This window comes from Hippopotamus amphibius, chromosome 17 (genome assembly GCF_030028045.1).
Source record: "Hippopotamus amphibius kiboko isolate mHipAmp2 chromosome 17, mHipAmp2.hap2, whole genome shotgun sequence".
NCBI lineage: Eukaryota > Metazoa > Chordata > Mammalia > Artiodactyla > Hippopotamidae > Hippopotamus > Hippopotamus amphibius.
Window position 1 is genome coordinate 5,484,163 of NC_080202.1, and position 14,758 is coordinate 5,498,920.

The following is a 14,758-nucleotide window of genomic DNA, read 5'->3' on the forward strand; positions in this document are numbered from 1 at the left end:
ACTAACTCTTCCCTGTATCTTTTTTTTCCCATTTGGAATGCACATGTGATGGCTGGAGCAGCAGCCACTCTGCTACACTGAGGGAGCACCTAAGAGAATAATAGATATTACAGCCTCAATATCATTGAACCATTGATTCAGCATTAGCAACTGCCTACCTCAAGACTTCTTGTTGTGTGAAAAAAAAAACTCTGTTTATGTCACTATCATCGGATTTGCTGCTGTTTGTAGTCAAAAGCATTACTGATAATGCAGTGGTTTGGCATAGTATAAACTTCAAATAAAGCATGTGCTATCCACACTGGTTAGCAATGTGAATGCCTTGAAACACAACCCCCACTTGCATTTAAAGGAGCTTTGAATCTGAGTTTACAAAAGTGCTCAATGGAGCCCCCAGAGCTGGATGCAGTAAGAGAGGAAAGAGGCAGGGAAGATGAAGCAGCTGCCTCCTCTATAAAAGAACATCTGATTTTTGAGAAAATGGCATTCGATGGACTAGCAGGATGAGTGAGCTGCAAAATATCCCCCTGGAGACCTCAGTGAATTGACCTGCGGGGGTGAAGTCATTGCCCATTTGAAAGCTGGAACATTTTTTCCAAAAAACATTATTTTTGTTTTAGCATAGTTTATGTTAAATGCCTTTTTCAAGCAAATGGGTTTGCTTGTGTTCCCTTTGTTTTGGCAGTTGGGACTTAGAGATTATTGTATAATATTTATAGATTCTTAAGTTTGAGAAGGATTTTAATATTGTTAGAACAACAGCTTCCACTTACTGAACACTTATTGTATGCTAGGAATCATTCTGAGTGTTTTACACATTTTATCTTGCTATTCAGGAGTGAAAAGAATGAACTATTGTGCCCTCAACAACATGGATAAATCTCAAAATCATGCTGAGTGAAAGGAGACGGACAAAAAAGAGGCCTATTGTATGATGATTCCATTATATAAAATTCTAGAAAATGCAAATTAACCTTTTGTGACAGAAACAGATCAGTGGTTGCTGTAGGCATGGGCCAGGGTGGGGGGACTGGGGGGGAGGGAAGGATTATCAAGGGAGATGAGGGGCTCTTGGAGGTGGTGGATGTGTTCATTATTTCGATTGTAGTGATGGTTTCATGGTGGGTAAATATTTCAAAACTTATCAGGTTGTATACTTTAATGTGTGCCATGTATTGTATGTCAATTATAACTCAAAAATGCTCTTTTAAAAGGGAAGATGTTAAAAAAAAATGAGCTGCCTTTTAGTAGGAAGATGGATAAATGAGCTGTGAGTCATTCACCCAAGGGAATTCTATGCAGCAGTGAAAACCGATGGAAACCCTTAGCATGCATTAAAGCAGAAGATGGTGAAAAAAGCAAGTTACCAAAGGAAGTTACAGTATGATGTATATTCAAAGTTTAAACACACACAACAACACTGTGTATTCTGTGGGTACATATATGTATCAAGAGCGTAAATTTGGAACGATGCACATCAACTTTAGTGGTCCTAGTCTGGTTAACGAGGGGTAAGACGGAGGAAGGGATGGGGGGTGGTGTGTTGGCTGTACTTAAAATGCTAAGCTCCACAGCAGAATGACAAAATGCTAACATCTGTGAAGTCTGGGTGGTGGGTACATGGGCATCTGTTATACTATTTTCTGTGCTTGTCTGCATGCTTGAAGTATTTCATAATTTTTAAAAAGTTTAAGTCATTCTCCATCCTACTCTTAGCATCCAGTTCCCCTTGCCAGGGGCAACTGCTGTTTCTTGTGTGTCCTCCTGGAGATATTCTTAGTATGTGTAAGCATAGATGTACGAGTATATATATATATATGTGTGTGTGTGTATGTATATATATATATGCAAATTTTTATGTATTTCTTTTTAAACAGGATACGATTTGGAGCATACTATACTCTGTTCTGTGTCTTGCTTTTCTCACTCCACAAAGATTTTGGAAACGGTTCCAGCTCAATTCATACAGACTTTCCTCAGTCTCTGTAATAATGCTTAGCATTCCATCATAGGATAATTAGGCTATGTACTATCTTTTAATGTGCAGACAGACACATTATAAACACACATTTTGCACATCTGTCTGGGTGTACTATCTGGCCTTTAAAGCAGACTGTACCACATCACATTCAATCTTCTTTTAATTCCAAGGGTCTTAAGTACAAACAGCAATGAAAATGTTGGGCTTCAAAAAGAGTGATGGGCTTCTGATGTGGGTGGGACAGTTTGCCGCTTTTCTGATGCCAGAGCAGCTACCCTGTGGGTTCCTCCATCTCCTTATGTTTTCTATTTCTTGTTGGATACCAGGTTCCTTGCTCCCACTTTTCTAATCGTTGGTAGCACCCTTTTTACCTGCTGTTTTCTTGCTTCTAAAATGTTTTCAGCTAAGGAGCCTATTAAGAAAACTTGTTTGGACTGTGACTAAAGTAATGGGTGGGAGGTTCCAAGTAAGGGAATCCAGCATTTTTCAGAGTCAAGGGTATGAAACTCACCTCCTTTTCCTTGGCTATGAATTTTCACTCTCTAGTTAAAGTATTTTTTGCATTATAAAATCATTATAATAGGATTCTAGACAACAATTTCTCTAGACTACTCAAGTAGTACCACTAATGATAAGAGTAATACTATCAAATATTTATTTCAGTTTCCAAAGTATTTTCTTATCAGGGAGATAGTACAGCCTAATGCTTAAGAGCACAGGCTCTGAAGTTGGACTGTCTGGGTTCAAATCCTGGCTCCACCACTTACTGTGTACTAAGTTAAGCCTCAAGTAGCTTAACTTCTCCATGCCTTGGTTTTCTCATCTGTAATGTGGGGATTATACAAATACTTACTTTACATGGTTGTACAAGATTATATGATTTAAAAATGTGTAAAGGTCTCATCTCAGGTTAGTTCCTAACATATACCTGGTGAGTGTTTGATAATATCATTATTATTATTATTATTACCATTATCAGTGTAGTTATAGTAGCAGTAAGAATGGACAGAGCTGATAATCCGATCAGTCATTGGACTCAAGGCTTGCAGGTAAGTGTAGAGGTATATATGTTCAGTAGCAAAACAGCGTTAGGATGTAAACCAGCCAGGCATGTGAAGTCTGCTCGTGACCACTGCCAGGTTTGGATGTGACAATGCCAGGCCACGATGGAAGGTTATGACATTGTGTGGCTTGATGATGGCTGAGGTCTCACGGAGTCAAGATGAAGCTAGTGGTTTACTGGAGCTGCCTCTTGAGAGCTGACTGCAAAACGGGGAACTTTGTAAGCTGGTGGTTCAACACAGCCATTATTTAAAAACATAAATTAGATAAACTTAAAATTAAGTAAATTATATTAAAAACAAAGGTAATGAATATTCAAAACTCATCACATGCAAATTATTTGACTGCATTTTGCCATTATCTGTGCTCTTGAGATTGTGTTCATCTACTGAATCTGCAGAGCAGAAGGATGAACAGTGCTCTGCTGTGCTTCTCTTCCTGACTCCATGCTCACGGACACGGTGAGGGCGGCCTGAAACTGGTCACGGTGGGAGTATTTACACTCCAGGAACTGGTAAACACACAGACCAGGGCTTGATTTGTTTCACTGATTGTGCAGAGTTAAGAAAACAAACTCACAAGTGTATCATGTCTATAACTGTTCACATTGTGAAGAGCAGAAAAAAATCGGAGTGTTCTTTCAGTACTCAAATAGAAGATGCTCACATCATTGACAGACTAGTGAAGTTCTGATGTAACAGGGAAGAGCCAAATCTGACTACATGTTGGATCTGTTTCTTTTACTTTAACCTTTGCTTCCCGTCACTTTGGTTCACGAAAAGGATACCGTCTGTACACAATGGCCTGCCTGGGGGAATCCTGCCCCTCTGCCGAATGTTAAACCAAAGTGCCTTTGTTCAGGGAAACATCCTGACCCTGTGCACCTGTGGATGGCTGCAAGAAAGAAGAAACCACACATCCCCTCCCTCAGGCTGGCCATTCCAGGGGACATTTGCAAATCTTATGGTCTTTTTACTTTACTTCCTCATCTCCTCTCCACCTCTGTTCTATAAAAGAAACTGCAACCAAACCCAGATAAGATGGTTAGTTTTGAGACTTTAGTCTGCCACGTTCTCAGTCTGCCAGCTTTCCAAGTAAGGTCACTTTCCTTGCCTCAACACCTCGTCTCCAATTCACTGGCCTGTTTTGTGGTGAGCAGAGCAAGCTTGGACTTGGTAACACTGCTACAGTCTCCATCACTTCAGCTTGTCTTACTTGTTATCCAGGTGGGAATGACAGTCAATTGTTAAATTGGGGCCGAAGGTGTGAAACTTTTACCAGCCCAGCATGGGATGAAGCCTGATTTGACAAAGAGGTGAAGTCTCCCTGTCGTTGAGTGGGGGATGGTGGAGGACCTTAACTTCCATCCACAAGCTTCAGGTGCGTACCTGCTGTGAAAGGTAGAGACAGTTGCAGCCCCCACTAGCATGAGTTGCTGGCTGGACTCCAACCCTGGAAGAGCTGGCAACATGGTGCAGAAAGAAGGTGGGAAGTGAGCTGTTCCCTCACATGGGAATTGGGGAAAGCACAGCACTGGCAGCACCATGCTGGTTGACTCTCGGGTTCACACTGGGCAGGGGCCACAGAAGGACCAGACCAGATTCACTTCCACGTATAAGCCTGGCTTGTAACTTTCCAATCTGCAAACAGCCTCACTGTTAGTGGACTGTGCATTCTAGGGGTGGGGATGTGCCTGGTCTCACGTGGAAAAGCCCAGGCCGAGGGACAGAGAGTGGGACAAGGCTGTTACCCTGTGAGGAGTGAGAGCAGGGCTCCTCCCCAGCCCTGCCACTCCCCTCATCTTCATGGGAGGTTGGCTTGGGCACTTCTTCAAAAGGAGGCTGTTTCTAGGGTAAATGTGATGAGTGTTTCTATATAAAAGGAGACCCAACAGTAAGTGAAGGTCAAGGAGAAAGTGGCTGGCAAGGGGGAGACCCCTGGAAGCCCAACATGTAAACTCCCAGTGAAATGCAGGCTCCATGTGGTCAGCAGACTAGACGTGCCACACCAGCCTTGCCGTTTGATGGTGACCTTGGGCAACTGTGTATTTTTACCAGAGCCTCAGTTTCCCCACCTATAAGGTATGAGGGGTGAATGAAACGATCTCTAGAGGTACACCTGGTGCCGGGAGTCTACAAGCCCATGGAAATCTCCCAATGGTTTTCTGTTTTCATTGTCATCAAGGTGCTGACCTATTCTGTGTTGAACTCCTGCTCTGGAGGACTTCAGCAGGCCAGGGAGGCACTTAAGGAGAAAGGACGGGAAAGGGGACCTTGTTAAGGGTGCCGGAAAGTGGGACAGAGAAGGGAGGAGAGAGGCGAGAAGGGAGTGGGAGGGGAATGCATAGTGCTGCCCCTGGGCGTCAAGCCCAGGAGGTGCCTGACCTCTGTTCCAGCTCCAGCTCCAGTAGGGGACGTCAGGACGTGGACACTCAGATACCCTGACCCCCTCCTCCACATCCCCTGGGCCCCTTATGTAAGCAGCTCCTTGTAGGAAACTGCCCTCAGCAGGAAACCCCTTTTCCTGTCACTTTAGCAAAGTGATATTGTAACTAACTCTTAAACCAGGCACCCCATGCTCTACTACTCATCTCTGGCCCAAGCACACCTTTCAAATCTTTTAATCACAGAATGCCTTGCCTAACTTGTCAGTTCTTCCCTTAGATCAAAGAAGTAGAAATGGAGAATAATTAACAGATGACCAGATCTCTTCCCTAACTTCCCCTTCAGTCATCTTGCAAAACACTGTGTGACCAAACTGTATGAACAAGATAACGTCTAGAGGAAGATCACCAGGAGTCGACAAGCCTGCACACAGTGGGGGATGACGGTGATTCTGACCCCTCCATCTCAGCGATGAACTGAGATCCCTTCTCTGATTCTCTTTAAAAGTTTCATCGCCAACGAGAATCTTAGGAGATGGTCTTTCGGGCACAAGGTGTCCACCATCTCCCCAGACTGCCGGCATTCTGATTAAAGGCACCTTTTCCTTCTACCACTGGTGAGGACGTAACTGACTTTGTAAGCGGCGAGCAGCGGGCCGGATTCGCCCCATGTTCTGATGTGTTCGGTAACACTCACCCTGCAGCATCGCTGCCGTGGTGTAGTAGTTGAAGGGCACGCTTTTCACCAGGTATTCCTCCGTGTCCAGGCTGGCCAGCGTCGCCCCCACCAGCACCGACTTGCCGGTGCCCGCGGTCCCCACCAGCATGACCGGCCGCTGCTGCGCCAGGAGCCGCTCCAGGAAGTAGCACACCCGGATGGTCTCGCTCGTGTGCACCAGGCAGGCCTGGAGCGGGAACAGGACGAGGGTGCAGGGGCTCGGGGGAGAAACAGATGCTGGCAAAGTGTTCCAGAGACTTCGGGAGAGGGAATTCCGCTGGGGTCGGTGAGCTCACTACCCTGGGCAGGAGGGCCCTCTAATACCCAGTGAGACCCTCCTACTAATGCATGCGCTGTGTAGAGAGCAGGCCCTTCCCCTCTGCCAGCTGTCCACCTCCCTGTGGCCTCTCTGTTAGAACCTTCTGCCTGATCCTCCCTCTCTTGCGAGGATGCCTGTGGGGGTCTAGTGATTAAGTTATCTAGGCTTTAGGAGATCTCGTGACTTCACTGCACCTTTAATTTCCTCTGAGAAGACAAGCAGCTGGGGACGACTAATTCCTAGTGAGGTTAAACCCTTTAGATATCCATAAGGGGCTGCCACTAGAGCCACTGCAGATCCTGGGGACACTGCACGTCCTTGGTCGCTCAGCCACACTCACCTGCAAAGGCATCTCGGGGTCAAATTCAAACTGAGGGATGAGATTGGACCAAGGCTCGAATTTCTTGGTCTCTGGGTCTATGTAATAGTCAAAGATGGTTCCTTGGGAGGGAAACTTGACTGTTTTGAACTCGGTCAGCCACCATTTGCTGAACTCCGCCCGGTGGTCCACTAGCTGCCAAAACAGAGCAGGTCAGGAGTCAAGGCTCTGCAGAGCACAAGAAGCCTGGACAGGCTGCCCTCATTGGGCAGAAGGCCAGAGCTGGGAGCAAAGAGGGCTCCTGCTGGTCCCCGAGGATCAGCCCCAACAAGGCCCAGCTAAGCAGGGGCTTCCCCTGAGCATGTACGTGCGCCCCTGCTTGTCCAGGTGGCTGCGCTGCCTTGGCATCGTGCATCTCAGAGCCCTGGCAGGTGGAGGGTGAGCGAGGGAGGTGTAAGAACACAGAGGAGAGTAGGAGCCTATGGCACCAAGACAGATCCACCCCTATCCCTCTAGACTCCCAAGGCTCTGAGCAACCTCCAGGACGGCAGTCAGGGATGGTGAGGAGGAAAATTAGAAACTTGCACTCAGCTAAAAATAACTCCATGCTCATTCTGCTTTTGTAAAATATGCTTGCTGCAATGAAAAGGAAAAACAAAAACAGGATGGCCTAGCAATCAAATGTAACCATAGGATGTTTTGCTAAATATGGACTGTTCTGCACCTGCTCTTTTAAGTTTCTGTTTGGAAACTTCCGCGCTCCTTAAACCAAGTAACCAATCTACCAATGCTAACTGTAACCATGTGCACTGACCCCTATAAAAGTAAAGCTCACCCTGAACTTGGGGCCCAGAACTTTAGAGCGTTAGTTAGCTCGCTCGTCTGGGGCCGCCAGCTTAATAAACCTGAGTTCTCCAATCCTCCGAGCATGGTGCTTGGTTTCTCGATGGACTGATTTCTGCAACAATGGAAGGGATAAAATGGTGACACCTGGGGGCACAGGATGGTGCGGTGAGAAGAGCCTCAGCAGGGGAGTTGAGTACATAATCACTGACAAATCAGTCTTTCCATGTCCCAGTTTCCTCATCTGATTCTAGGAAAGGGTATTGCTAAATTTCCTTCAAGAGCTAAAATTCTGAAATCTAGGAGCAGTAGAGACAAAGCTATGCAGGTCCTTCTGACAGAAGGAAAGGGAGAGATGTATAATTTACATGTGTACATATTACATCATGAGACCTAAGGACAGGGTGATGCACCCATGCACTCAAGCTATTGTGTCCAAACCGAAACACACACACACGCGCCCCCAAACACACCCGTTGCTACTGGCAACCCTCTGGGGGAGCAAACCGACTCTGTGAGCACAGTGACCTCGGAAAAACCCTAAGAAGGGAAGAGATCCAGACTGGGCATTTGAGGAAATGTTCCTGGGGAGCAGGACAGACCAGGGAGCTGGGCGCATGGCAACACATCTGGACTTAGAAGAAATGGAACTTACTTTGCTGTCTCTTAGGTAAGTAGGATTGAATTTTTTCATCTTAAAAAGAGAATGGAAACAGGCCTTATGGACAGATTTGTTTGCTGTTCTTATTCTGATCTGAATTCATATTAAGGGGACACTGTCTTCCCAATATTTGTTCTCTGCAATCAGAAGCCTTAGGAAAAACTCCTGATTTTTGACTCATGGATAAAATTCTTTTTTTTTTTCTCTCTGTAATTCTTCATTAAAAATACTGCTGATACACATATAGACTGAAAACATGGTTAACAATGAATAACCCAATTGGGATCATGACATTAAACATACCATTAACATACTGGTGCTTTTTAGGGAAGGTGCTGACATCCAAATCACAGAATCAAGGTCAAAAGCAAAATACAAATGTACCCTCAGAAATATTTACAATGAGGTAAATACACTAACAGAATTTAAAAGAGGTACAAAAAATTAAAATGACCAACGTTACATGATTTCAAGGGTTATCCTTTCTGTGTTTTTATCTGTCATAACAGCAAGGTGTTGTGGGAACTTTATATCCTTAACTTTGAGTACTCTCAGAGATTAAAATCTTCCTATAAATTAAAAAGACTGACTTTTAGACAACTTCTTAAATGGAATTACACTATGGAAAACAGGGCTCCCCCACAAAACACCTAAGCACTTTTCTCACTCCTAATTCCACCTTGAGCTACCCAGTCAGTTTCTCAGCCAACGTGTTAGCTGGGCTACACCAACACTGTCTGGTTTCCTGTAATCTGGTGTCTGACCTCACCTTCTACTGTAATTGGACTCTAGAAAGACAAGGTCACCTCTGTCTGCTAAGTCATCCAACAGCCTTTTCTCACTTTGACTCTTTTTGAGCATCTCTTCAGCAAAGACCTCAGTGAAGAGGCCCCTTCTGAACCTCATCTCCTTTAGATTCTGACAATTCTCTGGTCCCCCTCCTGCCCTTTGAACATGACAACACTAAGGCTGTAGAGGCATACAGTGTGGTACAATGTAGCAGAGTTTGGAACACAGTATCACCTCATTTGATCTTCACAATGCTCTAAGTCATCCTGACTACTGAAAATTACTCCTATTTTATGTATGAAAACGCAAAACCTCAAAGGTTACTCCTCTAGCAGCATATGGCAGAACTGGGAGTTGAACCCAGGTTCTCAGTTGCCCATCCGGTGCTGAGAGATCATTTGCTTCTGAGAATAATTTCCTGTGATTGCTGCAAAGTTTTAGCCAGGATCCGCCCCTCCCTTTTTTACTGGAACTTCTTCCCAGGTATGGGCTGTATTTTGTATTATATTCTACTTTGCTTTAATAACAGCTTTTTAAACCATTGGTGTTCCTGATGTGAATATTTTGGTCAACTTAGTACTTTTTGATTTACAGCATTATTTTGTGTTTGGCTTGAATGAAGGCTATGTGGGAGTCTTGCAGAGTCCCTGCTGCTAAAAGCTTTCTCCTGTGTTCTCTCCCCACATGCCAGCACAGCTGCTGACAGCTCCAAGTGCTCCAGAGCCTGGGAAGCCTGGAGGGATGCTTTCTCCCGGGCTTTTAAAAAGAATTGAGCGGATTTAAATTTTTATACACGGAGACAGAAAAATTGACCAAGTGTCTTTACCCTGATACCCCACTGCCTGCTCGCACCAGCGTGAGAGGGAAACCCAGCGGTGGTTGCTGGCTGACATTTCAGCAGCCGAAAGGCCAGGGACTGCAACTGAGGGAAAGCCACAACCTCTGCATTCTGGATCTCTGCACACTCAGCGAGGCTCTCATCCATCCTGCTGGACACGCTGGCTCCTTGCCTCAAAGAGGAAATGTGAAGCTGGGAAAGAAGCAGCCCCTGGAGAAGCTCCAAGGGCCACAGAATGGGCTGCATGAAATTCTCAGACGCCAAACTCCCAGTCCAGGCATCCTCCTGCCCTCGAAGCATCCCCCTTCCCCACCAGCATCTAGCCCTGCAGAGGGAGGTGGGGAAAGCCTGCAGACTTCCAGGCGCTTCTGAGAGCTGCTTTCTGAATTGTGAGCACCAAGAACATGGAGGGGGTGATGGGAGGTAGGATAAATGTTCCAATCAGAGCCCATTAAAGAATACACTGTTAATTCTAAATTAATTGTTAATTTTACCAGCTCACCTCCTTTTTGGATTCTTAGAACATGGTTTGCCCTGAGAAGCTGAAACTTTTTACCTTTTCCTTTGGAAGAGCCCATAATCAACCCAGACCAGGAAAAGTAAATCATAACTCTCTAACACTTGCAGCTTGGTTTAATCCCCTGTTGTGAGAAAGGCACCACGTATTTGCTGTGAAACTGAATATTTATGGTAGGAGAACATTAATAATAAACACTATTCTAAGAGCTTCACACGTGGGCAATTAAAATAGCTCCCCTTCATTTAATCCTTACAGCCATCCTAGGAACTGGGTACCACGGTTATCACTCTCACCTCCTTTGCACACATGGGGAGAGTAAGGTAGAGAGAGGTTAAATTACTTGTCCAGGGTCCCCACATAATAAGCAGCAGAGTTACAACTCAAATCCAGAGTCCATGTTCTCAGCCTTTATATGATTTTGCCTGATAGCTACAGTCAGTTGCAAAAGACTGGTCTGCCTCACCTCGAATATGTTGTTTCTAGGTAAAGTTCCTTTTACTTGGAGGAAACTAAGTAAAGAAAAAGGTTGGGAATACACAAGACTTAGAAAATAGGATGCCAAGATACCTCCAAACAGCATGAACAGCAGCCAACACCATGAGATAAATACAACTCCAGTTTCCTACCCCTACATGTCAGTTAACTTTTGGTCTAACCTTCTATGGATAGCTCTGCATTTCAGGGGTATGAAGATGTGATGGTTGGTACAGAGTGGTAAGTGCTTGTTCTGGAAGGTTTTTAAGAAGGCTAAAGGGATTCCTCCCACTCAAGCTTCTACAGCACAGCACTACCCCACCTATAAAACACACATCACCTTGCACAATAAGGTACTTATACCTCCAGTTTTTCAAACTCAGTCAGCAGCTATCCAAGAAAGTTAGGGATACGTTCACTAACTCAAAAAGCAACATTTCAAAACATAGCCCAATCTCATCTGTCTCACTACATGAAGCCCTCCTAAGGAGACTGGCGTCTCCAGCAGAGCGAGGGAGAGATCACTAACTAGTTCGGCGCTTCTGTGTTAATTCTGACATTTAGCTGTTCCATCTTCCAAATCTTTGCTGGTTAGTGGGGTGTTAGCCTCAGCACACCCTCTTACCTGATCTTGGACCATTGCTCCGCCAAAAGCCCAAATGGCAGCAAACACAAAATAAAGCTCGTAGGTTTCCTTGGGGCAGTCTGCAGGGATGTCCTCCTCGGTCAGCAGACACTCAAGAAGGTGGCACAGCATCTGAACCATGCTCTGCTCTGGGATTGGAATTATCTTCTTAAATCTGCAAAGAGAGACCCAGATATGCTCTAAAACACTGGATTTTTCCATCCTAGAGGTGTTGTTGGACAGCTATGGAACCCTGTTGGTCTCTGTGAACTCACGATTTGTCAAGTTCATGCTGTTTTGCAGCAGCAAAAACTTTGGTATTATAGAGGCTCATGGTGCTACTTAAGACTTTGTTTTCATCAGCTGTTTTGGGGTCAGCTCCCTTTGCGAAGAAGGAAGGGCCCGGAGCCCTCCTGAGATGGTTCCTTTTCTCATCTTCCTTTTCTTTGATGCCCTCCCCCCTTCCCTTCTCTGAACACTGAGGACCCTCTGTACTTGGGGAACGTAGGCAGCTGCAACAAAGTGAGTAAATATCTCAGTGTCACTCTTTCAATTGTCAAAAATCACCTGAAGAGCCAATGGGGTGCAATTCTGAGGCTGTTCCTCCACTCCTTGTGCTCAGCGGAGTGCCCTCAATGCAAACACATTGAAAATGTCTTCTCTGGGGCCAGAGTCTTTTCTGGGGGGCAGAGTGGGCCAGGACAGAAGGTCATTTTATACAATCATGATTTACATGATGAAGTTCTCTTTTTCAAAAATAAAGCTTGTGACTATGTCTTGACCTGAATTTGTATTTTTAATCTTGGTTTAGAGGTCTTGGCTAAAAGGCAGATATCACGAGATACACAAAGGTGCACCTACACCCGAGGGAGCAGGAGCACGTGCACACGTGCGAGCACACACACGCGAGCACACACACACACAGACACACACGGGCACTCTCAACCCACCACACGCACATGCAGAGCGCAACCCCTCATGCCCACGTCGCCACCTCCCAGGGAGGACGAGCTCACAGCCGCACCAAGGCAGGGTACACTGTTACACGATGAAGAAAGCCATCAACGGGCATCTTAAAAGTCATTTGCCGGCACTGGGCCTCGGAGTTTCATGACGTTCCATCCTCTTCAGTGTTTTGTGTTGTGTTGGTTTTGAGTCTGGTTGCCATCCTTACAACAATGCTGTGAAGTGGCCTAAGAGTCTAGGCATTATGTCCACAAGTAATGAGGAAACTGAGTGCCTGGCAGGCCTTTCCTTCATTTCTTCCATGTGTATTTGTAACAGAATGTCACGATGGAACTGCCTCAGGCTCCGTTTTGGATGACGCACCAACACAATACAGGCCAACTACTCCTCCAACTCCAAACTGAGATTCCAGACCACCTGGCCTCTGGTCCTCTCAAGGGTTTATAGGATCAAAGTGATAGATGCTGAAAGGGCTAGAAATGAGCACACAAGACTTTGGGGAGGGTTCTGGGGGTGCAACAAGTGCCCCTCCCACAGGGAAGGCAGGTGCTCTTCCTGAACAGAGACCCTCAGAAGGGGGCTCCCCTAGGACCTGTACCAGGAAATCCCTGAGGAGACCTGCTAACCTCACAGTGCAGGGTCGGAGGGTGCTTGCTGGGGCACTAAGCCCTGGAGTCCAGGTGTGGGCCAGGAGTGTGTGGGGTTGTTTAAATGCTGGTGAAGGGGTCCACCTGGAGGGCTTTGTGTGTGGAGCTGTACACGACTGGCTGGTGGAGAGGCATTTACTTGCTTCAAGGAAAGGCATATGGGGGGCCTCCAGTGATGGGAGGGGTCCAAGCAACCCACAAAAGCTTCCAAAGAGAGTCATTTCCAAACCCGCCACAGTTGGGATAACTGAGGCCATGCTGGGTCCATCCATCATTAAGGACTTTCCTGCCCCTCACTCTCTTCCCTGTCTTCCCCTTCAGCCCTGAGAGGTCAGAAGCTACAGCTGGTGGCGGGGTGACCAGTAGAGTAAGGACAGAAGTCAAGAACACTGTCCTTTCCCACCGCAGGTGGAGGACTATGTGGGCAGTGGGAGAGTCTGTATGTTTTTAAAATTTTCACTGCATTTAACAAAATTTTTCACATGTGCACGCACACGTGTGTGCGTGTGTGTGTATGTGAGATTGTGTGACTAGAAGTGATGAAATGCCTTTTTATTACTGAAGAAGGACAAGAAAAATCATTGATGTTGACCTAGATTTCATCCAGGGGCAGAAGGAGAACCAGACACATACAATGATTCTGAAGGAACAGAGGGGAACAAAATAAAGTTGTTTATAATCACCCTTTAGGAGGCCTGCTTGTTCAATATAAAAATGACTGTGCGTTGGCATCGCTTTGTTGTAACGGACCACATAAAGCTGCGTTACAATACGGTGACAAATAAAATACAAGCAGGACTTGGCCGTGAGTGCCTTGTCACTAACCAGCCGAGGTGCTGAGGGAGGTCCATGGGACCTCGGCTCCGCATCTGCAGGACGTCGGCCCTGGTAGGGATCTCGTGAGAACTGCATGAAGGAAACGCAGAGCGGGCCCTCTTAACCACAGCTATGGGTTTTTCCTTGATAACCATGGGGCTCGGAGACTGAGGGGGGGATTTGTCTCTGGATGAACTCAATACAGTCAGGGTCTTCAAAGCTTGTTTCAGAGGCTGTGCAAGCGCGCACACAGGAGTTTGGCATCTCTTGTTCTAAATGCCCAAAGTGGGAAATGGCCTAATCTGTAGTCAAAAGATAAACTGGACGAGTGTCTCAGCAAACCTTAAAGAAGAGGGGATACCATTTTTTCCTAAAACCTCTCCCCTCACTGGTGTTTTAACTCTTGGCAGCCCTTGTCCATCTGAGATACTAGCCACAATTGCCCACTTCCATACTCTGCCTGCTGCCATGGCTGCTTTATCTCCTTAGATCCCAAGGCACAAGGGGCTAAAGGCTTTTTAGAGGCTTATGAAAATGCTGAAGTTTGGAAAAATAATCATTAACTTCGAAGTATAAAAATCACAAAATCAAAACTAATAAAGGTTTAATTAAATATCTGAAAACAAACTGCGTCAACTCTTCAACTGAAACTCAGTTGGTTTTTTTTTTTTTTTTGGCTGTGCCACTCGGCTTGCGGGATCTTAGTTCCCTGACCAGGGATGGAATCCGGGCCCTTGGCAGTGAGAGCGCAGAGTCCTAACCACTGGACAGCCAGGGGATTCCCTGCAGCTCAGTTT

At 45.9% G+C, this 14,758-nt stretch overlaps 1 protein-coding gene across 1 annotated transcript in view; it reads right to left on the reverse strand.

Moving 5' to 3' along the window:
- DNAH9 (dynein axonemal heavy chain 9) overlaps positions 1-14,758 on the reverse strand; it is a 294,962-nt gene that overhangs the window by 136,600 nt on the left and 143,604 nt on the right. The window contains exons 36-38 of the mRNA XM_057716515.1: positions 11,533-11,707; positions 6,804-6,977; positions 6,124-6,331 (exon numbers count right to left, since the gene is read on the reverse strand). Coding sequence (XP_057572498.1) covers positions 6,124-6,331; positions 6,804-6,977; positions 11,533-11,707 — 557 coding nt within the window. The remainder of the gene's footprint in view (positions 1-6,123; positions 6,332-6,803; positions 6,978-11,532; positions 11,708-14,758) is intronic.